Here is a 27,485-nt window from a genome sequence, read left to right on the forward strand (position 1 = left end):
CCAGTTTTTCTGGTTAAAGGCAATAAATATTGGTGAGCCACACAGCAGAAGTTAGTAACTGCTAAATTTGCAAATTACACATCAGCAATGGGTTTGCCAAAACAGCTTGGTTTATATAAAAATGTGTAAAAATATACAAATGTTTTGTATAATGGGTGGAAATAGGAAGTATAATACACTGTGTTCTGATGACCATTCATATCAATGAATGCAAAGGAACCACTCAAATACAGTGAACATGTCATCTGGTGTTTTTGAAGAAAAATCTGTATTTAATTTAACTTAGCAGCAATAAAGTTCAAAAGGTGAGCAAAGCTCTAGTTACCATGAATAAACTTATTAACAAGATGACTTATTTACACAAACATTCTTTAAGTGATTTAACTAATCGTGTAAGAGATTTCAAGTATCTATGACATTGCATTTTTCCCCATTGTCATTCATCAGTTTTAAACAATATTACCATTACAACGGTAGGCTCAGAATTCTTAATTGCAATATCTGTTCATATAAATATTAAATAATAGGGGAGATTCCAGAGGCTGAATTAACAATGTTGGCGGTCCATGACTTAGATCCTGTATAGATCCTCTCTTTTCACATAGAAATAAACAACAGAAATTGTTCTTGGGCAGACTTGTATCCCATGAGAGTGAAATAGATTTGGGTTAACCCACATGTTGTTTAGTTTTGGAATATTTCTTTCAGTATTTTTGTGCTTAGAAGTGTATATGTTTTCCTATTTGTTATTTTTTACTTTGCTTATTTCTATAAGTAAATTACATGTTTGCACTTTTAGAAGAAAATCTATCATCTATCTTGTTGATGTCCCATGCCTTCAACAGGCTGCATTCATACTTCTGGATTCTTACAAACACATTATCTAATTTCTGTGTCATTGAACAGTGCTGTGGATCTTCTAAACTTTTAGAATTCTGACCCAAATAAAAGTGGTTTCTAGTGTTTCTACATTTTTGTACTATGCTAATTACTATAACATTTGAGCACTTCAGATACTATAGTTGATTAGAAGTTTCAGGGAATAATCATATAAACCAAATGGCTAAGGATTTAAAATCTCGTCTTTGTATTAAATTTAAAAATATCTGCAATGATAAATAATAGTGCTTTATTAAAAGAAGAGGACTGCTTCAACCTGATGTTTGTGTTAATGCTTCATAATAAAACATTATTAGCTTAGCACTTCTAAAAAGCGAAAAGCCCAAGAAAATAAACAAAATATCAAGTACTGGAAAGATTAAATCCAAATAAACTCACATACCTGATGGAGAATTATGGGCAGAAGTCAATGATTTGGATTTAGAATCGGAAAGTCGAGAAATGCTATTGGCTCTAGTTCTAGCAGAAATTTTACTACTATCTGCTGATGGTGTTAATCTTACACCACTTCTAATGATGGCTTCTGCTGTACGAGATGAGGCAGTGCTTCTAGATATTGTGGCTTCAGAGTCACTACGTGCTGATAAAGAACCGAGCCTAGTTCTGCGTGGTTGAGCAAGTAAGTCAATCCTGGAAATAGTTCTCCTTCCTGATGGAGGCTTTGATGTAGAACTTGTAGTGGACACTTCAGAAGCCACTGAAGCTTTATCTGCATCAGCAAGTTCACTATCTGAGGCTTCACCAAGTCGTGCTCTACGCAAGAGAGAAGTCCTTGTGGGGCGAGGCCTTGGAAGAGTGATTGACTTACTTGATTGCCCAGTTGTAACTGGAGAGGTCTTTGATTTAGCTGACTTACTGCCTTCCATTTTGGAATGTAAGAGTTCATCTGCAGAGGTAAAATGACCCCTTCCATGTGATTTGCCAGAGTAAGTTTCTTGGTCAGATGACAAGATGTCAGAAATGGCAGAATGAGGCACACTAGATGTTTGGTCATCATCTGTTAAATCTACAGAAGGTTGCCTTATTCTTCCACTGGGTTGCACAAGTTTACGACCATCTGATCGTGAACCAGCATCTGAAGATCGGCTTTTAGTTTTCTTTTCTATCTTTTCTCTAGCATTTATTGCAGAAGATGATTTTAAAACATCCTTGGAAGGAGAACTAGTGGAACATCTATCTTTATAGAGAGTAGTAAAACTCTTACGCTTTTGAGTGGATTTTCTTTCAGTGTCACCAGTAACCAGACTAATTGTGCTAGCTGTGTCCACATCAGATTCTGGTGATATGGAATTATCTCTGTTATAGCTAGGAGTTTCGGGTCCTTCATCTGTTTTATTTTCTTCACGTAATTTAGCTTCAAGGAAAGCCATTACTGCTTCTGTGTCTTTTAAGATAAGTGTTGTATCCAGACTAGAATCAGTGTCCACAGAGTCACTTCTCTCACGTATTCTACTTGTAGAGGTTAAAGCAAATGAAGGGGGAGTAGATCCAGTTTGCTTATTAATATGAGGAATAAGTTCTATAGGTATATTTGTGCTAGGTTTATCTATAGTAAAGCTGCCTTGTCTCACTAATGGTTTTGAAGATTCTTTCTTCTCTCCACCTAATCCTTTTGGAATTTGGCCTTTTATAATTTCCTCAGGTTTTTTTCTTTTCCCTTCACTTTGTACCATCTTCATTTCTGCTTTATTTGTAGGATGTCCTGGAGCCTTTTCTTGATGATTATCCAACATTTTATGTGAAGTAGGAGTCTCCTCTCTACCTTTCTCAACTTGACTGGCAGTAAGTTTAGCTGAAGATATTTTAGCTGAAGTCCTATGTGTCTGCTCCTTTTGCTCTTGCTGTTGAATTTTAGCTAAAGCTTGCTTTACAACTGAAGTTTCCCTGATAATTTCATTTTTCCCTTTACTGGAAGAAGGGCAGCTGTTGGGGTGAGAAGACACTTGGTTGTCTCCACCAGCTTTAGGAGCAAGGCCATTCATTGTTCTTTTCATCTTAGTCATGCTTCTATTACCTGCATCTTGTGGCATTTCTTTCTGGGAAGCATGAGTTGGAGTTTCTTTCTCTTGAAGTTCTGTGTCTTGCTTTTCACCTATCTCTGATCTCTGATGAGGTATAACCTTTGCTCTTGAACTTTCAATGACTTTTTCCTCTTTTGGAAGCTGTGGAAGTGTTCTCCTCTTTCGCTCCCCTTGACTTGTCACAGAAGTGGCCGAGCCAGCACTTCTAACTGAAATACCAGATTCACTGATGTCAGTATCTAAAAATGGGGGGAAAAAAACTCTTTGAAATAAGTCACTAAAGAGCAGATCTGTCAATGGAAACATGCATTCTTTAGGTTTCATAATAGTTTACTATATATTTCAGAGAGTTTGTATATCTGTCCATCCGTCCATGTGAGAGTCTCTCTCTGTTCAAGAACTCCTAAATGGTAAGAGCTAGGACAACGAAATTAGGTATGCAGCTTCCTCTTATCATACCTTAAAAGACAGATAAGGTTTTGGTGGTGCCAGGACAATGGGATGTGCTTGGAATTCAATTGTTTCTCACCAAATGGAAAGAGAGGGGTCTGATAGCAGGGGCAATTATACTCCAGAATGACCACAGAGGGAAGCAAGCACACCAGCATTAGGGAACAACCGCTACCCAGGCAGTGCAACCTGCAGAGCCACAGATGGCTCTGAGGAGAAGCTGCCATCCAGACAGTGTGCCCCCCTGGGAAGCCTTCCCTCAACAGCTCCCAACCCCTGCCCTGACCTGCGCACCACCTACCCTGAGCCTCCCCATCCCATCCCCTACCCCGCTCCTGCACCGAACCCCTCCTCTTCCTCTACCCTAACTCCTGCACCCCTCACATCTCCAGCCCCCTGACTTAAGCCCTCCCAAAGCCCTGCCCTGACTCCTGCGCCCCCCCCCCCCCAATCCCAGCCTCCTGCCCTGAAGGACCCAAGCAATGCCAAGTAAATCTTCTAGTAAATAATAAAACACATTCTTTCTATTCACAGAGAATTGAAACTTTTGTCTTTTGTGAAATGACATTTAAAAGTCTTCTTAAACCATGACACAGTGGATTGGCGATAGCATTTGAGTATTTTAAATACACTATTGGTCACAGAACAGACATTTTAAGATACTGGAGAAAATTATCTATTAATACTCTAATATTTATACTAAAATAATTGTATGTTACAATATAGCACACGGAGGTTCTGATACAAAGGAGGGAATATTTTACTCTGGAAGAAGCCTTTGTAGCAAACATCAAAGCACTGATACAATATAACTCATGTTCTCATAACTTTTCTTCTCATAACACAAGAACTAAGGGTCACCAAATGAAATTAGTAAGCAGCAGGTTTAAAACAAATACAAGCAAGAATTCACACAATGCACAGTCAACGTGTGGAATTCTTTGCCAGAAGTGTTGTGAAGGCTAAGACTGTAATAGGGTTAATCAAAGAACTAGGTAAATTCATGGAGAATAAGTCTATCAATGGCTATTAACCATTGATGGGAAAAGGATGGGAAAAGATGGTGTGCATATTTTCTGTTTGTCAGAAGTCTAAATTAAAATTTAGTGGCTTAAGCCCAACTTTGCTAGTATCATAAAACAAAAAAAGAAATTTGGGCAGGATTTTAAATTTATAACCTTGTAAACCTTGCATTAGAACTTTCAATTTTCAAGTATCTGTGTTTAAATAATAAATCCTGTGTCCTGCATTGAACGTTTTACAAATAAAGATGAAAAAAATGTAAAAGTATCACCTCCTTCACAGTCAAATATATGTTTTAATGAACAACATAAGGAGCAGCATATTCAAATAAGCAAGTCTGGGCAAAAAGCTTCAGGGGGTGCCCAAGTAAGTCTGTTACAGAAAAAACAACAACAAATGGCCTGGTAGCACTTTATAGACTAACAAAACATGTAGATGGTATCATGAGCTTTCGCTGGCACAGCCCACTTCTTCAGAGTCATTAATAAAGGAAGGAAGGAGCCTGAACACTTGACACTCAGAAGAGATAGAATAATGTGGATTGGCAACTGCTGAGCAGTTCTCATTACAGCAATATCAAATTATGCTTAGAATATTTATTTGGACCATACAGTTGATGTATCAGGTAGACTGTTTACTATTCAGTCCACTAAAGCCCAGTGGGAAGGGATATATACAGAAGATATACTAATAAAAAGATATGACAAGCTTACCCAAACTGAATCTTAAATTAATATTTTCCTTTATATTTTCCCAATTGTTGCACTAATGAACTTTGTATAGTGTTCTGCCTGTTTTATCATTAATATAAGGGGTAAGTCAATATAATTATGAGGTTTTTTTTTAAAAAATGTAGAAGATAAGTAACTAATGATTCATTTACAATATCATGATAATTAAAACTTTTTCTCTAGTTCTGTAACTAAGACTTTCACTTCCATATACTCTTTGCTACAGAAATTAAGATGACAATAAAAAAATCAACTTCTTGTACCATTTTCTAGAGGAACAGGTGCTGATGACTCCAACCTCATGTCATCTTGGTCATGTCGTGTATGGTTAGCAGCCAAACTAGCCCACTGTGACACCCAACGTTTGTTTCCAGATGCAGCAGAGCCTTCCTGAGGAAAAAAGAGATTGGACAAGAAACACCAAATTTTACTTAAAATGTGAGATAAAAACTTATTAAACTGGTATATTAAAGTACAGATGTATTTGAAATCTTAATTATTTTCACGGAAAGTGAAACTATACATGAAACTCATTTTACTTTATCTTGGAGAATATGCTTATGCTAATACTGAATTTACAGATTTAAATCCTTTATTGTTCTAGACAGATGCAGAACAATTACAGATTGGGCAATGGTTCCCAACATTTCAGCACTGCAAAGAACCTTCAAACAATACATATTATGTGAAAGACTATGCACCTCGGTTAAACTAGATTATTTCATTAGTAAACTTAGAGGAAGTTATTGAAAAAAATGGGAGCTACCAGAAGGCTTTAATCACTCAAAACTTATAATATATTTTTCTAGGGGAGGGAGGGTTAGGGCGAGGCAGATATTGAAGGAGAAGCTATTATATTGAGCTTGAAAAGAAGATAAGTTTAGGGAGTGGAGAAGCTAGCTAACATGGAGGACTTCAGAAAACTTAATGGACATTAGCAGCACATGTAAACGTAACTGCCTGAAAATAAAAGTGTCTGGAACTGTATTTCAACATGAAAATATAAAGTGACTAGAAAAGGTATCTGGCTCTGAAAATTACAAACAGCAGATCTTTAAAGTCCAATAACCTAGCTTCATGTATGAATCAAAAGACTGGATTGCATTTTTGTAGGGGAGGGGGAGGAAGCTTACAACATTTATTATTTTAGATTAAAATTAAAAAACTGTATTTACAATGTAATCAGGATTGTATTAGAAGTACCATAATTTAATGACAATTGTAATTTTCTAACCTGCTCTGTAAAGAACATGGTCATAAAAGATTGTATTCTGAAAGAAACTACACTTGAATAGCTTTGATTTATATTTATTTAACTTTTTAAATCAAAGTGTGAATTTTTAAAATTAGGCTTATACACAGGACATCTCTTTACATCTATGTAGTGAATTATAAGACTCAATTTAAATTTCCTGTTGTAGAATTTAAGCTCACTCTGGAAAGGACTAACTATGCAAATATAATGCTGCTGCTTCTGATATAATGCTGCATCACTGTCTGTGCATTTCACTCCTTCACATAGGCAAACAAAAATCATATCTCCAAAGGCTCTACTGAATTTAATGAAGACTAATAGGATGGATACACGGAGTGAGTGAGTGAGTGAGAGTGAGAGTGAGAGAGAGTGTGTGTGTGCGCGCGCGCGCCGGGAATTCACCTTTAAGACTCTAAAAAGAACAATTATACTGACAATTTATAGCTTCAGTTAAGATGGGTAACTCTAGCTAGACAGCAGTGGTAATCAGAGATTAAGGGAGAGGACCTGAGACTCCAACAAATGAACCTCATGAAGAATCTGGAGGAGCTATGTGTATTCTTGAGAGTTAGCAGAATCTCCACTGAATTCTTGGCACTTTCAGAGTGCCAGTCAGTGTCTACTGTTAACATCTAATGATTCTTCTTACTCTTTGGTTTATCATAAATGTTATTTACATCATTTTTCCAGTTCCCATTAACAAACAGAATTATTTTCATTACATTAAAATTTCTGCCAAAATATGGTGTAGAGCCCAATTAACCACCTGTGAACCATATGCTAAAGGGAAATCTGAATAGCTCAACTTATATTACCCATAAACCCAAGAATCTAAATCACCTTTATGAGAAGTCTGAACTCTATCAGCTTGTGGAGCAGGATATTATGGCCAACTTTAGCTGTCCCAACAAATTAGCTTATATTTTACTTGCAGAAGATAATTCAATTAGTTATATAAGCCCTACTTTTTATGTGGCATTCAGGGCTACAGGTTATGTTGCGGAACCACTGCTATATGGTATTTTGTTGTAAAGAGAGTCACACTCGGCAGTTTTCCCTCCTTCTTAAATTTCTATTACAAAAATGAATACCTTACCAAAAGTGATAGAAATGTAGCCGTGTTAGTCTGGTGTAGCTGAAACAAAATACAGAACTATGTAGCACTTTAAAGACTAACAAGATGGTTTATTAGATGATGAGCTTTCGTGGGCCAGACCCACTTCCTCATATCAAATAATGGAAGAAAATAGTCACAGCCATATATACCAAAGGATACAATTAAAAAAAATGAACACATATGAAAAGGACAAATCACATTTCAGAACAGAAGGGGGATGCGGGGAGGGGGGGGGAGGAAGGTGAATGCCTGTGAGTTAATGATATTAGAGGTGGGGAAAGGTAGATGTCTGTGAGTTAATAGTATTAGAGGTGATAATTGGGGAAGCTATCTTTGTAATGGGTAAAGATAGCTTCCCCAATTATCACCTCTAATACTATTAACTCATAGACATCTACCCTTCCCCACCTCTAATATCATTAACTCACAAGCATTCACCTTCCTTTCTCCCCTCCCCCCTGCGTCCCCCTTCTGTTCTGAAATGTGATTTGTCCTTTTCATATTTGTTCATTTTTTTTAATTGTATCCTTTGGTATATATGGCTGTGACTATTTTCTTCCACTACTTGATCTGAGGAAGTGGGTCTGGCCCACGAAAGCTCATCATCTAATAAAGCATCTTGTTAGTCTTTAAAGTGTTTTATAGTCCTGTATTTTGTTTTACCAAAAGTGATAATTACAAAATAGCTGTATTTTAAAATCTAACATATATCACCATGGTGTGAAACATCAATAGCACAAGACTTATCTCACACACACACACACACACACACACACACACACACACACACACACACACACACCCCCCCCAACCAAAAAAAGACTGTTACCAATCCTATCCAATAGTTATTCCTAGAAGAAGTCATACCAATACTCTCAGACTTACAAATCACTCAAGAGACAGCCTTTGAGCATCATGTTTAATTGCATAAGGAATTTCCAAATCCCCAGTAGTCTTTCAGGCAATTTCAGAAAGGCAAGATTTAAATTTGACACTTTAGCTGCTTAAGTTATTCAAGTTGACCCAACTTTCCCTTGTTCACCATTTCACCCCCCATTATCAATGAATCAAAGAATCTTCCTCCAGTGACTTTTCGCTAACAACTCCACAAAAAGCAGCATATTCTCAGGTAAGATTTATTGGCTATACCAAAACTATGAACATGAGGCTAAATCATTTGCTTCAGGTTTAAAGGATATAGATGCAAAACTCCTATAGTACATAACATGGAAAACCTTAAGTCATGCCGGAGCAGTTTAAAACAAACAAACAAAAAACCAAAAACTACCAGAGATTCAAAGTTCGAGAATGGACCAGAGAATTTATTAACATCCAAATGGTTTGTTTTGAAGGGTCAGGGAGTAAAACCAATCCAAGTTTAAAATGATAAAAATAAAATCTGGATGAATCATGGTGATTCAACTGTTCTACCTAATACAGACGCAATATGCTAAATAGTGATACAGAACATATTTGCTCACACTTCAGAATATATACAAGCTGTATAATATTATTAGTTAAGCAAGTAGAAAAATGAGTATAGGCAGAGTCACGCAAGCCCATTATACCATAAAACTGGTGCAGATGAACCTGAAAGTATAGTACAAAAATCTTAATTTTTTGGAAAAAGATACAACCTACCCCCATGAAATAAATGATAAATTTGAGGTTAGTATCAAAGTAAATTATTAGAAATCTGTGATTAGTCTAAAGTAATCAGACTGTTGAAAATTACATGCAAACTGTGGATAAAAGTGTAAATCCTAATATGTCAAACTTGCGAAGTATTCACATTAATCAAATTCATAAAAAATTACCTGGTTAATTTTCCCATCATTAACCATTTAAATGATTTAACAAATTTAATTCGCTTTCTTCCCTTAAATTATGCTGCTCTCTGGTGACAAGTGACTGCTGTTTAATATAGAAAATACAAGTGTTTTAAAATATTGTTGAATGGTTGGAATCAGAGCCTGAGCAATTCATTATTTATTCAATAATTACTAACTAAGCTGCAACAGTTTAAGTCAACAAGTCAAAGAGCTATATATAACCAATCCAAATATTCACACACTCCATTCTCTTATGTACCATTCACTCCCTGAATTTCAGCCAATCTCAGAATGTTTAGCCTATTGCCACAAAAACCCAAGGTTAATAATTTCTTCTAGGAAGGGGCTACATTCACTTCTTCATTTGGATGTATCACAGGCACTTCAAATTTAACACTTCTAAGACCAAAATTAACTTTCCACCCAAAAATTCCTCTTTACCACATTTATCATTGCTGACTCCACTTTCATCCTTCCAATCATCCAGGCCTGTGTTATGTTCTTATCCCTTTCTCTTTTTCAGTCTACTCTTGTATCCTGGTTCTTGAGTCATCCTGCCTTATAAGCCATGTCTCCAAAACTCATGTTTATTTTTTCTCTAACATCAAGACAGTTTTAGTAAGTACTTTCATAACTTTATACTTTAAATTATACAATCCTTTCTCTAGGCTACTGTCATGATCATATTCCTAACCTGTTGGTATGGACATCTACATGCTTGAATTTGAACTAGCTTATCTTATTCTTTTGCTTAAAGTACAACCTACTTCTACTTTAAAAGCCTTCTTTAACTCTTCCCTAAATACCTGCCTTCATCTCTTCCTGCATCTCACTGTTTCTATTCAGTGTATCCAAGATGCTCTTATGATAATTTGCTTTGCATTCTTTACCTCTCATGACTTTGCACCTTCTTTGATATAACCCTTTGTGGCTTGGAACAGCCTCATAAATAAAGCTGTGCCAATGTCCTCCATCTCTAACAAACATACCAGTTCTACTAAGCATTCTGGCTATCAAAAGACATAATCTGATATTGCAAACTTAAGTACAGACAACTTTGAAATTCCTGCAGCATGAAGTGGATTTAAATTTGCCATGAACAGACAGATGAGGATTTCTGCGCAGGAGGGAATTCACAACTAGCATTTAGCAGCACAGGTAACTCTACACCAGTCACTCCTGATCACTCTAGCATAGATAAAGTTTGAACCTGTTCAGAGGGGATGAGACTGATTCTGAGACAATAATATGGTCCTTACAGAATAGTTATTAATTGGCAAAGTTTGGAGCAGCTCAAAAGTTGCTCTAAATTACGCTGGGGATGGTTACCAAGAGCAGGTAACCATAAACAATTCCTTTTCAGCTCCTTATTCAGTTATGCTCCACATTCCCTAGTCACAGCTGAGGATTTAACACAATGTAATCAATTCAAATGAACAGACGTAATGGAGTCAGTTTAGGAGACAGTGCCAGTCTTCTTTCTGTATCTTTTGGCATTGGTTAAAATGAGATGCATCTTAGAATTAATTGTGGCATAATCCACTTATAGCTGCAAATAAACCAGCATCATCCTGGAAACTCAAGCGCAATGAACATTACATACACACACACCACTTGGCCGTATGTGTGGTTAAAGAAAGACCCGGCCCCTCGAACCGCCCCCCCCCAAAAAATCTTTCTCCCTTCCCCTCTAGAAGGCAGAGAGAATACAAGGGAGCCGAAAGCTGAAGAAAAGGGGGAAAAAAACCCACACAGTAAGTCAGTGGATTTACAACTGAAAGCAATGCACAACGACAAAAGAAATTGTCAATCAGTTTTATGTTTTGGCTTATGACATTATTATGATGAAAGTAATATTTCTCTCAGTTGCAATTAAAGCACTCATTTTAGATACACTAGATGTGTCAGCACTGTACTCTTACTGTAACAATCTTATCGCCAAATAAAATAAATTCTGCTATGATAGTTTCTAAGAAACTAAAAACAACTCATTTGCACTAGCAGCTAGTAAACGCAGAGATACGCATCAAGGTCTTGATAAATAAGAACTCAATAAACTTGGACTAACCTCTTGCTGGACCACCTTTCACCATAAGTCCTGACAAGGCAATTACAAACAGATGTAGTGCCCTTTTTTTAGATTTATGTAGTGCATCATCGTGCATAAATCTGATTTTTTCTATTTCTATTCTATTCAGGTTGTCAGACTGCTCCCTTTACAATGGTATCTGCATGCCTTCCAGAAATCCAGTATTAGATATGACAGACATCTGTCACATAGATATAACTATTTTCTATATACAGTACATGTCTTAGAATGTCTAGTCCTTTTGCCTATCTGAAAAAAACCCCATACTACCTCTCAGACTTCTATCAGTGCTTTCTAGGAGGTCAGGCTCTATTTACGAGCTACAACATTGAAGACAGCCATCTGTATTTTCCTATGTCTATTTTCAGATTGCACACACTCTTCTACATGGGTCACTTAAATGCTCATGCTAAATTTCCTACAATTGCACAAAAGTACATGCAGAAGGCAGCAAAGCTTAAAGCCTTCAAGATTTAATTTAGCTACTCCTAACAGAAAAAGTTGAGAAACTACAATGCAATAAAATAGAGATAAGAAAAATCAAAATCTTTAGAAATCGGAATTAATGCTTTGTAGGCAAAGTCTTCTTTGGTAGCTGTTTAACAGTCACCAGCCAACTATTAGTGCCCTCTCTCTCTTTTATTGGAAGAAAAAAGAAGACCATCAAAATTTAAATTCTACCTCTGTGTCAAGAAATCCAGTTGTACTCAGTGGTCTTTTTTCTTCCAGCACTACTGTAGCAGAATTAATAGCCCAATCTTTTACTAAATCTTTCTGGTTCTCGTTGATAACAGGCCTATTATAATCCTGGCTGTCATCCACTCCAAACACCTGAAAATGAAACAAATCATTACACATATTAACCCAATGCTTTCCTGAGTCAAGGTTCGATTTTAGTGTATCGATGGTGTCAATATTGACATAGTAAGAACCTTCTTTTAAAAAGGTTTATTATACTAATCTGAAACCAGCTAATTTGATGTAAAGAATATAGATTATAAATTTTAGGAACAGAGCAGATATTGTTAGTTTCCCAGAAATACAGGGAAAAGCTAGTTGAAATGATCAGATATGAAACAATGACGTTCTTCTGATCAAAGAAATTAAACAGGGCACAATGATATTGGCCAAATAATGGAAAAACAAGAATGTTTTAAAAGTATTTGCCGGTAGTTTTTTATAAATATATTTCAAGAACAAAAAATATACATACCTATTTTTCCTACCAGTTCCCTTAATATACTGTTATTCTAATTCACTGCTTTTTCAGAAAAATTACAATGTTACAGAACAAATATTCTTTAATATCATCACGTCTCCTATATTGAAAGAATGGTTTCTTGGACCATCTTCTCTTCCACTGATATTTACATGTACCAACATCCCCTCACTCTGGTGACAGAATAACATCTTTGCAACAACTATATAAATTGCTTACTTAGAAAAAATAGTTAGAAAAATACTTAATATATTTTAGCTTATTTAATGCAATTTAGAAGGAGGAGAGTCAGCATAAAGGTACCAATCATTTTACATGGACCACTGGTGGATCATGGGCAACAGTCTGGGAACCACTATTATAGACAGCTTCCTGTTACTTTCATAAAAGAACTCAATGGGGCTTGAGAAATAAATACTTTAAAGCCCGGAAATATATTTTGTTTAGAGAGATTTTAAATTAACTTTACTATTACGGGATCCAGCTGTAAAATAGGATTTTTATGTTTTCCCCAGTATAATTCTATTATATAACTGGCTCCGGTGATGTCAGACGACTGTTTTGTCATAAGGAAGAGGGAACTAAACTTTTGTTATTATAAAAATGTCACTAGTAACAAAAAACCACAAAAATAAATGTTTCCCCCCCCAAAATTTAGTATTTTTCACAGTTTTGCAGAAGGGTTCTATGGATCTTTTATGAATGGAGAACTCTTTGCTCAGTAGTATTAGATAGATCATGATGCATTGCTCACCAAAATTTCCTACTTTCAAAAAGTCTATTAAGCAGCCAATTCACCACTAGATGGCCACAATACATAACATTTTTTCCTTATTTAAAACCAGCAGAAGCCCAAAGTAATTAAAGGGGCATTTTTTCCCTCAAGGTAAAATAAATACATATATTTGCAGGGTTTAGTCATGCAAACTCCCATTTAAGCTAATTATGTAAATTTAGCCTCTGGGAGTCCGTATATATTAATATTTATGTTTTGCCAATATTTGAGACTTAGAAACCATTTTCAAATTTGTTTTACATGTTTTTAGTGCAAAGAAATAGCCTTCCAGTCTTTCACCTGATGCTATTATTTATATAAAAAAGATGCCTAAAGTCAACATTATTTGCAATATTAATTCTACACTTTAATTATGTTGTGATAACCTCATACATTACTTATTTTAGAAATACTTTGTATATCTTCCATATCCAAGACAGACATGATACACGATGTGATATCTATTTCCCCTTCTCTCTCCTCATTCTCCCTTCTTTCCTGCTGCTTTTGACTAGTGTAGGTAGGTGGCAAAATTTACTAAAGAAAATAAACTATTGTGATACCACTTTTCTTCTTTTAGTTTACTTGATTTCTGCAACTATTTCCTTTACCGTCCTTGTTTTATTTTCAAACAATCATTTTGTGTAACTGCTTTACAATTCTCATTATAAATTGAAAACAAATACCAATTACTTTATTGCATGAACATCTGTAGAATAATGTGATTCATATTCATATACACCTAATCAGAACTACAGGAATAATTTGCAGCACATAAACTAGTGAATATTGTTGGACAGTATGGCTACATCTACACTGGCATGATTTTGCCAAGTACTCTTTTGCAGAAGAGTATTCCACAAGGAATAAGGGGGATTCCAAAAGAAGGGGTTTTTTTTTTCTGACATTTGGTCCAGTCTAGACAGGTCAAATGTTGGAAAAACCTCTTCCTACAGAAGAATTAAAAAAAAAAAAAAAAGCAGCAGCAGTATAAGGATTAGGGATAGCAAGTGATGGAGAGGAGGAGAATAGAGAGGGTGGGACTTCAAGGAAGGGGCGGGGCAGTAGATCTTGGCTTGGTCTGTCATTTAACAAGTGATCTTGGGTGTAAAAAGGTTGGAGACCACTGTACTAGAATATACTATCATTATATACTGCACTCTCTCAAAAGGTAAGAAGTCACTGCCTTTTTGGCAAAAGAAACAGGTCATTTGCAGGTTTAAAGGAGCTTGTGATAGCCATCACATTCTCAGTAACAGCCAACAAAGCATTTTCCTTTCATCTTTTCAGCTATGAAGTGACCTGAGAGCATCCCCAAATAGTGTGGTTTTGTTTGCAAGATTCCCAAAGCAAAATCTTGGATGCCTATATTGGGAGGGTATAAAATCATAGTGTGTAAGCTTTCAACCCAAGACATCAGTTTACTTTGGTGTATTTTTCCAAACTACCATCACAAGAGCTAGAAACTTACTTTTTTTAAAAACACCTCAGAAGATTCTTCTTTTTTACTTTCCTAGCTCTTGCTGGGCTTCAGATGGGTCCAAAGTTTAGCTCTGTGGTCACTGCTGTTTTATGAGAAACCTTGAATGTGTCAATAGGGAAATGAAAATTCTGACTCACTTAGGGTACATCTATACTACAGCATTATTTCAAAATATCTAATTTCAAAATAGTCATTTCAAAATAAGATAATTCGAAATAACGCGTCTAAACACAAAATGCATTTCGACATAGCGTTTTGCTATTTCGAGATAGTGTCCAAACAGTGTGGACGTGCTGAGTCACATTTAAGAGCAGCTGAAACCACTTCCGGCAGGGCATCAGGTCAGGAGTTACTTTGTGTGGCTGCTGCCTGAGGCTGAGGCCTGTGCTTAAAGGGACCCCCCTGGACAGCTGGTTCTCAGGTTTCCCTGCTTGCTTGCCTACCTCGCTGAGGGACAGCAAAGCATTTTTTTTGTCTGTGTGCTTTGGTTGCCTTCACTCGTGACACCACAGAACTTGGCATCATGGAGCCAGAGCTGCCCCTGAGCACTCTGGTGCTTCTTTTAGATGTGTTGCTGCAAGCCTGGTAACACTTTCTGGAGGCTGCCACATAGCATCTGCTGCAGCCCGACCCCCAAGCCATCCTCTGGACCCTCCTGAGGTACGTGGAGGAGTAGCTGCAGCTCCTGGACGCCAGTGTGCCTTGCCACATCTGGACACCAGCAGCGACTGGTGGGACCACATCGTCCTGGAGTGCTGGGGAGAACAACAATGCACCAAGAACTTTACAATGAAGGAGGACACCTTCCTCGAGCTCTGTGAATGGCTCGCCCCTGCTCTGCAGCGATGGGACATGCACATGAGGCCCGCCATTCCCCTCCAGAAGAGTGTGGTCATAACTCTCTGGAAGCTCTCCACACCAGATAGCTACTGATCCATGGGGAACCAGTTCGGCGTGGGGAGAGCCACCGTCAGAGCAGTGTGCATAAATGGCAGTCTCCAGCCACTGTGCCAGGAGGGTGGGTACAAGGAGGGGATAGGCTGCCCTAGGGCAAAGGGGGGGAGGTGGTGAAAGTTCCCTACCTGGGAGGGTTTGTTCTGTCCCGCCCACACTAAGGACTGCCCGCAGTGGCCAGGATTACAGGAGGGGTTGCTCCTGGAGATTGGGGGAGCGGGGCAGTGGCGGGGAAGGAGCACACTCAGCCACCCTGGCACCCTACTGACTCTTGGTTTTGTGTATCCCTCTACAGGTGGTCAAAGCCATCAACAGAGTGCTGCTCCGCAGAGTCATCCGCCTCACTGATGTGGACGCAGTGATTGATGGGTTTGGCGGCCTGGGCTTCCCCAACTGTGGGGGAGCAATCGGTGGGACACACATCCCCATCTGTGCCTCGGACCACCAGGCCTCTCTGTACATAAACCGGAAGGGATACTTCTTCGTCATCCTGCAGGCTGTGTCTGACCACCAGGGCCACTTCGTGGACATTAATGTGGGCTAGTCTGGCAAAGCACACGACGTGCGGGTGTACCGCAACTCCTCTGTGTGCCAGAGGCTGCACGTCAGGACTTTCTTCCCCGAGCACCACATCAAGGTCAGGGATGTGGACATGCCTGTGTGCCTGGTGCTCTGTGATGTGGCCTACCCCTTACAACTCTGTCTCATGAAGCCCTACACGGGACACCTCAACCCTTCCCGACAGGCCTTTATTGCCAGGCTCGGCAGGGCCCGCATTGTGGTGGAGGGTGCCTTTGGCCGGCTGAAGGCCCGTTTTAGATGCCTCCTCACCCGCCTGGACCTCTCCGAACAGAATATTCCGCATGTGGTGGCGGCATGCTAAATGCTGCACAAGGGGGAGGCTTTCCTGCCGGCCTGGATGGCAGAGGCCAAGCACTTAGTCGGCCTGTACATGCAGCCCTGCATGGCTGCCAGCCAGGAGGCCCATCGGGGGGCTGTCCGTATCCAGGAGGCGCTGCGGGAGAGCTTCCACTCAGAGGAGAACTTAAGTCTCCCTGGTGTGCTCCACTGCAGGCTTGTGCCTCATTCCTCCCTCACGTCCTTTCACTTACCCCTCCCTAACCCCTCTTCCTGATGTACAATAAAGACAATGTGTGGACAAAAACAAACTCTCTTTATTGAACAAAACTGGGTGGGGGGGGGGGAGAATGAGAGCAGGAGAGGGGAGGCGGAGGTTGGGAGAAGGGAGGGGTAAACCATGGAGGAGGGAGCTGGAAGGGGGAGGCAAGGGGAGGAAGAGCGAGGAGAAGCTCAGGGTTGGGGTCTTGCTGGCTCACCTGTCTCCCAGCACTGCGGGGGCCTCGGCGTCCTGGGGAGAGAGCAGGGAAGGGTATGGAGGGTGGGGAGGAAGAAGTGGGAGGGGGAGCAGTAGCTGGGGAGGCAGCAGGGGCTGGAGAGGCAGGAGGCAATCTGTGTACCACGGTCTGCAGGTGGTCTCAGATTGCACGGCCCTGGGCAAGCAGCTCCCGCCAGCTCTCCTGCCGGAGCTTCAGATCTTCATGCACCCAGTAGTCCAGGGTGCGGTGCAGGCCCCGCAGTATCGCCAGGTGCTGCCACTGGTACTCCTCCTGGTTACAGGTCAGCCTGCTGAGTGCCTGGGAGCGGGAGAATGTCCTGGGTGGGGTGTGCCCTGCACTCACAGCTGCTGTGGCTGTGGAGAAACAAGAGAAGTGGTCAGTTATCCCTGGAGAGACTGTGGGTGAAGCCCAGCCCCCCTCTGCAAAGCGAGGATGGCAGGTCTCTGCACCATCGAAGCCAATGTGCTTGGACACAGGCCGTGTTCGGGATGTCCTGCTATCCCTGGGAGTGGCAGCTGGCCCGGGACAACACCCATGCCCCTGTGCTGCATATAGAGTGAGTGTGTGTGTGTGGGGGGGGGAAGATGTTCCTTGCCTCTGTGTAGAGGGGGCTTGTGGAGGGAGGACAGTGTGCAGTGTCCCACCACGGGGTCAGAAGCATGTCATTTGCCTTCATACATACACGCGTGTGGGTAACAGGCCAAGGCCCCTGTGTGGCAGCCAGCTAGGGCCATGTGCCCAGGGATGGCACAGTACATGCACAGGTTGCTGCATGAGCTGTGGCCAGCAAGACCCACGCGAGTGGTCCCTCGTCTCCCTCCCCTCCCACTCCCGCATACGGGGACAGTGATGGCACTCACATGTTGAAGCCTCCCTGGCCTTGGACGACACCGGTGACAGGTCTGCTGTGACGGCTCGGGGGGCCTGGCTGCGTGGCATGCTTCCAGGGGCTCCTGTGGCTCCTGGCCCTCCTCCTCTGTGCCCTGGTCAGGGCCCTCTGCCCCAGGGTCGATGACCACCTGGGGGGCACAGACCGTCCCGCCCCCCAGGATGTGGTCCAGGGATTCATAATAGGGGCAGCTGTCTGGGTCTGCCCCTTTTGTGAGCCGCCCCCTGTGGCCCTGGAATAGGCCTGCCTCAGCTCCTTGGTTTTCATCCGAACCTGCTCCTGGGTTCAGATGTGGCCTTTGGTGGCCAGGCTGGCAGCAATCCACCTGTAGACGGCTGCGTTCCTCCATCTAGTGCAGAGATCATGGATGTTGGAGGCCTCCCGCCAAACCTCAACCAGGTCCACGATCTCCCCACTGGACCAGGAAGGAGCCTGCCTTTTCCAGCTCTGGCAGGCTCCTGGGAGCTGGCAGACTGGTCTTGGGGAACAGTGAAGGGCTGGCTGCCACTGGGTTGCTGGCTCATGCTGTGGTCAGGCTCAGGGGCAGCAGCAGAGTGGCTCTGCGCTGGCAGGCCTGGTGCTAGCCAGAAGAGACTGTAGCCAGACTCTGTCCCTTTAAGGGCTCCAGGAGGGGGAGGGGGAGGAGTTTTCCTGTTTCTGCCCAGAGTGGCCAGCAGGGCACCCTGGGAATGGCTGGAGGCCCCCTATTTCAAAATAAGTGTCTACACAGGGCTTATTTTGAAATATCAATTTTGAAATTGGCGCTATTCCTCATGGAATGAGATTAACCAATTTCGAAATAAACCCTCCACTATTCGGATTTAATTTCGAAATAGCGGTTTGGCTGTGTAGATGCTAGAAAAGTTATTTCGTAATAATGGCTGTTGTTTCGAAATAACTTTGCTGTGAAGACATACCCTATCAAGGGACAAGGCAGGTGGAGGACAGAGAAGTTCTTTGTCTCATGAAAGACCAGTACTTTTTGTCTGATGCTTCATTTAGAGCTTTAAGAGCTTGAGATCCTACAATCAGAAAATTTATAAATTCTGATTTATAAATTAACAGTTTATCAGATGAAGATTTACCTCCTCAGAAGGGAGCAGCTGACTGAGTATACTCTAAAAGTATACCATCAGGCATAGTCTCATACTCCTCCTACTGTCAACATAATTTGCATTAAACCTATTATTCAAATTGTCCAACTCAAGGGAGTAAGCAGGTCACACAATACAGGCAGTCCAGAATCTTGCTGCCTGTTCTCTTGGGCTATGAATACACTATGTGTTTTTTCCAGAATACCGGAGGTACCCCAGAAAAATTCCACTGCGTCCATGGAATGCGTAAGCTTTTCCGCTTTTTTGGTGGAAGAGCAGAAGTGCTCTTTCGGAAGCCCATCTTCCTCCTCCCATGAGGAAGAAGGGCTCTTCCGAAAGAGGCTTTTTTGAAATTTAGCTCAGTGTAGACGGGCCAAATTTCCGAAAAGCCTCTTCTGAAAAAACTGTCAGAAAAAGGTATGCAAATTGTGGAATGCAATTTGCGTACCTTTTTCCAACAGATCATTGCAGTGTAGACAGTGGAGTGGTCTAGACTTGCAAAAAAGGCCTCTATTTCTCCTCAGCAGCAAAACCAGTCATGCAGTACAGGACACTTCCATTAGATAGCAATGTTCTGAAATGCCATTTTTCTCTGTGGTTATAGCTGCTATCAGACCACCTACAACAAAAAACTACTACAGGAATTAATGGACACTGGAGTCTCTTAGGGTATGTCTACACTACCCTCCTAGTTCGAACTAGGAGGGTAATGTATGCATACCGCACTTGCTAATGAAGCCCGGGATTTGAATTTCCCGGGCTTCATTAGCATAAGCGGGGAGCCGCCATTTTTAAATCCCCGCTGCTTCGAACCCCGTGTAGCGCGGCTACACGGGGCTCGAACTAGGTAGTTCGGACTAGGGTGCCTATTCCGAACTACCGGTACTCCTCGTTTCACGAGGAGTACCGGTAGTTCGGAATAGGCACCCTAGTCCGAACTACCTAGTTCGAGCCCCGTGTAGCCGCGCTACACGGGGTTCGAAGCAGCGGGGATTTAAAAATGGCGGCTCCCCGCTTATGCTAATGAAGCCCGGGAAATTCAAATCCCGGGCTTCATTAGCAAGTGCGGTATGCATACATTACCCTCCTAGTTCGAACTAGGAGGGTAGTGTAGACATACCCTTATAGATAAAAGGCAGACAGAAGGATGTCTGGCAAAAAAATATTAGCTTTTAGTTGCTAGTAGGGATGTCAACATGTAGACGACTACACAATTAACCAATAAGCCTGAGCTTACTGGTTAATCTTGTTGACTAGATGCACTCCCCTCCCCCTTGCTGCCTCTGCATTAGGCCTTGGATCCACCTGCCCCCGCCACCCACCATTCCCATGCTGCTGTATCTGATAGAGAGGCAGTGCGTGGAGGGTGAGGGGGCAGGCAGGAGTGACATGCACAGAAAGCCAGCTTTCAAGCAGGCTCCTCGTGCATGCTGGCTCTGCGGACCCACCTGCCCTCCCTTTCCCCCTGTTACTGCCTCCCAGGGAGGCAGTGGGGAGGGTGGGGGAGAAACCAGGCAGGAGGCAGGGCTGGGAGGAGCTGCCTTAAAAGCAGTTTCTCCCCCCCCCCACACACACACCAGTTCTGCGGTGCTGCCTCCTCCCCTTGCTAGAGGCAGAGGCAGCAGAGAGGGGGGGAGGCAGGGCAGGTTGCCATGAAGCAGTCACCAAGCTCCCTGCAGACAGGGGCTGCTCCAGCATCCCATGGAGCAGCCTCTGTCTATGGCAAGCCTGGGCCCGTGCGGACAGAGGATGCTCCGCGGCAGCAGTCCTTGTCGACGGTGGGATCCGAGCTCCCCGTGAACAGGGGTTGCTGTCATGGACAGGGCTTGTTGATCAGTCTTTGGAGAGCTCGGACCCCTGCATGGTAACTAGTAGAGATTGTAACTAATGTGTAATTGTGTAAACATCTAACTGCTGGAAAAATTAGCAGTTACACTTTTACATGATGGGGAAAAAAGGGGGTGCAGATGGGAGCCGGTGCTCGCAGGGAGCCAACTTTCAAGATAGCATCCCATGATCACCATCTCTCGCCTTCCCCTGCTGTCTCTGGGGCACACATTCAAACAGCACATATGACCTCGATATTGGTATACAGGCCAAAGCTCACTCCACTCATGGTTGGAAAATCTTAGAGGGACCACTGGTTACATATTACCTAACCGCTTTTTAACATCCCTACTGCTGTCTGGAAGCCCAGCTCTGAAAGTAGCGAGTACCATTGCCAGCAGGAATAAGGATGGCATGATATGGTACTGCTAACTTTACTGCTGCAGTGCTGCCTTCAGAGTTGAGCTCTGCGTTTCCGAGCTACCCAGTCTGAAGGCAATGCAGAAGTAATGCAGACAATACTGGGATTCCCCCCACATAATATCCTTGAGACCTCCCCCCCATATCCTTTTTTTGGGGTAGGACACTGTTTAAGAAATGCTTGTCTCCCCTGTGAAATCTGTATAGTATAGGGTAAAAGTACACAAAAGATCAGATTTCACGGGGGAGACCAGATTTTATGGTGTGACATGTTTTTCACTGTTGTGAATTTGGCAAGGCCCTATCTGTACTTATACATTCAAGAGTAATTACAATTATCTTCACCTGTCCCAGCTATCAGTTACCTTGCCAGCAGAATTAGATCTTGAAGAGGCATCTGAATGAAAAGAGATCTGCAGCCTTACAGATTAGGCAGGGAGTTCCATGTGCAAGAAGCAGCATGGCAGAACGCACAGATGGGAGAAATTGACAAATGAGCATTCAAGGCTAGCATCATTGGTGAAATAGAGGGCAATTCAAGAAGGAGTAAGCAGCACATTGAAAAGTATATTAATGGCAAAGGTAGAAAACAAGCCAGTGATAAAACTTAAAAAAAGTGGGGAACATGGAAAGCATCGGAAAGAAACATTATTTTAGCTGCTATATTTTGCATGGACTTGGAAAAAGGGTAGGTGGAGTGTCAGAGAACCCAGAGGTATAAAGGTTATAAATCAAATTGTGTCCAACAGGACAGCCTTCTCTCTCAAGATTTAGCTAAAGGGAGAGACACAAAAGGTTGAATTTTAAGAAATATGTCAATAGGATTTGGACACAGCCTAGATATGCAGGGGAAAGCAAAAGAAAGTCAAGAAGAATTTATCTTAAAAGACCCAAGTGAGAGGAAGCATGGTGGGGATGTCCAACAAAGATTGGGGGAACAGAAAGTGTTTCAGAAGCATGTCCCGGAGCTCGCTTTCGTCAGTATTAAATTGAAGCTCAAACTGAGCTCTTGATCTTTCTTTCCAATAGTAGTGTTCATAACGTAATTTAAAACAGATCATTCGTAGAGATCTAAACCACAGATCACACAGAAGAAAAATGATAAAAAGAACAGGGATATTCTTTCATTTGAAAAAGAGCGATAAACTATACTAAGTAAATTCACATGTTCACTTCCATATTTTATTTACATACACAAGGTCCATATTTAAGTTGATTTTCAAACTCAGATTCAGTGGATTTTGTCCTTGATAGTTACCCTGATAAGCATTTTAAAATAATACCTTTTTAGCAATCTAATCAAGGAGAACAGATCAATTATATAGAGAAGAATGGTATCATGAAGTGATCTTAAACTTCCACAAAAATCATACATATTAAAAAGTTACCAAGTGAAATCATAAAATACAACATAAAAAAATAAAATAAAAAACAGTAATTGAGAATTAGCAAGTGCAAAAGGGCATCTAACATAAGAAACCAAAAGATACCAATGTGCCAAGTCTAATATTCTCCCACATTTTTTCAGAAGCCAGTGACATATCCATGTCCATGTATATATTTTGTACTTGCTTGTCATAATACAATCTCCATTCTCCTCAGGACTTTACAATTCAAAACAAAACAGCTGCGTCAAATCCAAATTATAACTAGATCTCTAAAAAGTAAATCCAAAACTCACCTTCTACATTTATTCCTCAAAAAGGCTTAGCACAAGTATCAACTTCTTGAAAAATGGCAAAACAAAAACCGAAAAATCAGAATTTCCTCAGCTGATTCACTGGCTTTTATTATTTCCAGTGACCTTTCAATGTATTAATTACTTGAGCCCAGTTCTGTTACCATGAGTACCTCTTAGGCTGATCTACTGTTCTTTCTGGCACAAACCATTATAGTTGTGGAAAAAAGTAATTAAGCCAGAGGGGTGTGCAAAGTCCATCAGATTTGGAAGCTATTTCCAAAAAAGAAATGTCTGACTCAATGTCTGTAGAATAACAACATAAGTGTGCAGAGATAGTTCACTCTTGGTTTATTTTCCAGTTTTTTTACTTTAATTTCAGGGAACTCTAGAATGCTAAAAAGAGATTCCAAAATGCATACTCAAATCTCTCTTTATGATGTCACTGTAAATTCTATTCACAAACATTTTTAAATAAGTAAATTATTATTATTGTTATGGTCGCCATTATCAACTGCTGGGTAAACAGATTTTGCAATATGATTATTATACAATTTCTGACACGTCTGTGAGAATGCTTTATTTTATTTTATGGATGTTATATATCTGCCAGGAAAAATATATATCCAAAGATTGAAATTCTTTTTGTTAAAAGTAATGGAGAAACCCCTCCCTGATTTGCAATTTTAATTGAAATCCTTACAATTACTGCTTAAACAAAGTAGCCCTGCTGCAGCAACAGTTCATATAGTAACTAGTTATTAATAATATTAAAATTTAAGTGTAAAGTATTCCTGAATAAACCCTCTTCACATATAGATATAATTTTATAGTTAATATTGATTCTAGTTCCTTAAAGATGCTATAATATTGAGATACCTATAAGCTAGGGACTAGCAAGAGAGAATATAAAAACAACGGTGGTCTCTTGACATACTTCCTATCATTCCTATGCAGTTGGATAGTTTGCTCTCATGCCTTTAATATCAACATTTTGGAACAACTGCCAACGCTTCTGAATGATTTTCCCCTTCGGCTTCTGTCAATGCTAATTCCCCACACTGGCACGATGAATGGAGAAGCGGGGGCCCGCAAAATCAACCCCAAAACCTGATCTCTACAGGCTTTGGTACAAACCCCCCCCCCCAAATCCTAATATCCAGATTTTGGGGAATCCGCTGCCACCATCAAGTGCTTTTGAACCCACAATGAAGGGTGGACATTTGAAACCAACCCCAGGGCACCCAAAGCTCTTTTCTCCAAAGAGCTTGAAAAGAAAAGAGAAGAATACAAATTGTAGTCTGTGATTACTGTCCCCTCGTCAGAGGCATACAGGTCCCACAGACAGATTTTCCAGGACAAATAAATGAACCAATACCAGGTTAATTAACAAAATAAAGAACTTTTATTATTAAAACAATACCCCAGTTAACAAGCATAGTTGGAATGACTAGATGGTAAGAGCCACCAATCAAAATACTCATGGAGGATTCCCATGGGCTCAGGACTTAGTTGCAAAAGAGAGGAAAAACCATTTCTAATAGCACAGACATCAGATCCAAATTCCAAACCAGAAAACAATAAAACCTGATGAATTTATCTAGACTATACCCTACTTACACATCATGAAGAATATTTTTCTTGGCGAGACACGTCTTCGACTCCCTCAGTATCTAGAGAGCAAACTGGCTCAAAGACAAAGGAGGAAAACCCCAAAAATTCCTTTGTTTCAGTTTGAAATCCCAATCTGCATTTCTATTGGCTGAGCAAATACCTGGCTAGGTACCTGGACATAGTTAACCCCTTTGTCCCCAGGCTGCTTGCCAACCTTCATGGTCATGACAGCTTGCTTCCCATAGGATCTTATCTAGCAACTTCTTGAGTTTGCTGAGTCTGCCTTCTTGAAATCCATTATCTTTATTGTACTGTTTTCTGTCCTATCTTACCTTAGAATCACAAACCCTACCGTTTCATGATCATTTTCACCTAAGCTGCCTTCCACTTTCAAATTTGCAACCAGTTACTCCCTATTTGTCAAAATCAAATCCAGAACAGCCTCTCCCCTACTAGCTTTCTTCCCCTTCTGAAAAAAAAAAAAGTCTAAAATACATTCCAAGAGAAAAAGACAACCCAGGAGAAAGTATGAAAGGCAAAGACAACATAACACCAATTGAACCACCTAATATTTTAGAGCCAATACTTCATATTGTTTGCGAGAGTCCGTGGTTTAGGCTTGAGGTTGCTGCCTGCTTATTGAAATGCCATAAACCTATGTTTCTAAAACACTCAGAACTGGTATCTCATTTCTTTATGAATGCAAAGATTGGCTGTGATGCATTTAACAGCATTACAAAAGGTTCCATCATCTACAGAGCATAAGTAGTTTCTTTTATCTAGAAAGGGTAAATCATTTATATAAATATCACTTTGAATTCCTCCTAACCATTATTACATATATACCTTTTTTTACTGTTCTGCAAGACTTTCTAATCTTTGAAATATCTAGTATTAAACAGCATCTTTGGGAAAAAAAAGAAGAGGTTACTCACCTTCCTGTAACAGATGTTCTTCAAAATGAGTGTCCTTGGGGGGTGCTCCAGAGTAGGTGAGGTGCATTCCAGCACCTCAGAGTAGATTTTTGATAGCAGTGCATTTGGGCTGCGCATGCGCGGGCTTCCCGAGGGCCATAGTACATGCGCAGCCACCCTCCTCCCTTCAGTTCCTTCTCTAACTGGAACCCGGTATAGAAGAACAGCTTCTCTCTCCCCCTCCCCACCTCCAAGTGGAGGGGAGAAAGGGAAGGCTACTCATCTTGTGCAGAACTGGAGTTCTTCGAGATGTGTCCCTGTGGGATGCTCATCTCGAAGAACGTCAGTTATAGGAAAACGAGTAACCTCCTCTTCTTCCAGAGAGACGTCCCTGAATCAGGTAGATAAGCTGTTTGCAGTATGGCTATTGCTACTCTTGTGTAGTGGAGAGGTCCGGAGGAAAGTGCATAGCGCTTTCCGAAGGTGTGTTCTGATCTCCATATAGCAGCTGCGTATATGTCATTGATGGGAACCTTCCTAAGGTAAGAGACCAAGGTGACGACCGCTCTAGTTGAGTGTGCCCGGACTGAGGTAGGTGGTGGTAAATGGTTGAGCGAGTAACATAGGGTGATGCAGTTGGAAATCCAGTGAGATATTCTTTGTGATATGTGACTTCCCTTATTGCGATCTGCAATGAAAACGAAGAGTCGTAGAGACACTCAGAAGGGATTTGTTCTGTGGAGATAAGAGGAGAGCACCTTTCTGACATCAAGGGTATGCATCTGTGCCTTGAAGGTGCTAGCAGGAGGCTGTTGGAAGAATACAGGTACGTGTATCGTTTGGTTTAGGTGAATGGGGGAGCACACCTTTGGTAAGAACTTGGGGTGCGGTTGTAGCGAGACTTTATCCCTAAAAAAGATGGCAAATGGCGGGTCAGCCATTAGGGCGGCCATCTCACCCACTCTACGTGCCGATGTTATTGCAGTGAGGAATGCTGTCTTTAGGGTTAGTTGGAGTAGGGAGCATGTGGCCATTGGTTGGAATGGAGGTTTTGTAAGCGTCGTCAATACCAGGTGTGGGTCCCATTGTTCCCGAGGAGCATTAATGTCGGGGTATAGGGCCTATAGGCATTTTAGGAAGTGCTTAGTTACAGAATGCGCAAATACTGTGGTGTCATCAACTGGCATACGGGAGGTTGTTACTGCTGCCAGATGGAGTCTGATCGAGCTCAGGGAAAGCTGTGATTGCTTCAGAAGTAGTAGATCGGGGTCCCCAACGTGGTGCCGGTGGGCGCCATGATGCCAGTCTGGGGGAGCAAGGGGAGGAGATATGACAGCAGATGGTGGGGACATGGTGGGGATGGGGAGTGAGAAATTTAAAGATCCCATGATTTTTTTGGGGGAGGGTGCTTTTTTTGCTTAACATTTGGACATCCCCCCCTTTTTCTTAATGCAGAATTTTAAAAAAAATTAATTACAATGAATTACAATATAATAAAAATAAAAATTATCCAACTAAATTAAGTTTCTATCAAATTTACCCAATTCACATTTAATATGAAAATAGCCTTCAATTTGCGCATTTGACACCTTTTTCTATTTTTTCTTCCAAAAGGGGGGGGGCCAAATAATTGCCAAATAATTTAATTAATACTTTTTACATGTAAAATTATCTTTATCATCTTTTGAATTCATATATTATATAATATTAAATATGATGTTTTTAATATTATTTAATGTACAAATACAAAATAAGCCTTGAAAAATTGTTGGTGCTTGCCACACACTTCTGAAAACATGAACGTGCTACTGACCACAAAAGGTTGGGGACTACTGCAGTAGA

At 41.0% G+C, this 27,485-nt stretch overlaps 1 protein-coding gene across 13 annotated transcripts in view; it reads right to left on the reverse strand.

Moving 5' to 3' along the window:
- The window catches only part of CEP170 (centrosomal protein 170), a 173,791-nt gene that overhangs the window by 43,327 nt on the left and 102,979 nt on the right, over positions 1 to 27,485 (reverse strand). For 12 of the 13 annotated variants that reach the window (XM_075924849.2, XM_075924853.2, XM_075924857.2 and 9 more), the window contains 3 exons: positions 12,100 to 12,249; positions 5,389 to 5,515; positions 1,283 to 3,160 (listed from right to left, as the gene is read on the reverse strand). In XM_075924849.2, coding sequence (XP_075780964.2) covers positions 1,283 to 3,160; positions 5,389 to 5,515; positions 12,100 to 12,249 — 2,155 coding nt within the window. The remainder of the gene's footprint in view (positions 1 to 1,282; positions 3,161 to 5,388; positions 5,516 to 12,099; positions 12,250 to 27,485) is intronic. The other variant, XM_075924856.2, reaches the window with a different exon arrangement.

The sequence above is a fragment of the Pelodiscus sinensis genome, chromosome 3 (genome assembly GCF_052426305.1).
Source record: "Pelodiscus sinensis isolate ZL-2025 chromosome 3, ASM5242630v1, whole genome shotgun sequence".
NCBI lineage: Eukaryota > Metazoa > Chordata > Testudines > Trionychidae > Pelodiscus > Pelodiscus sinensis.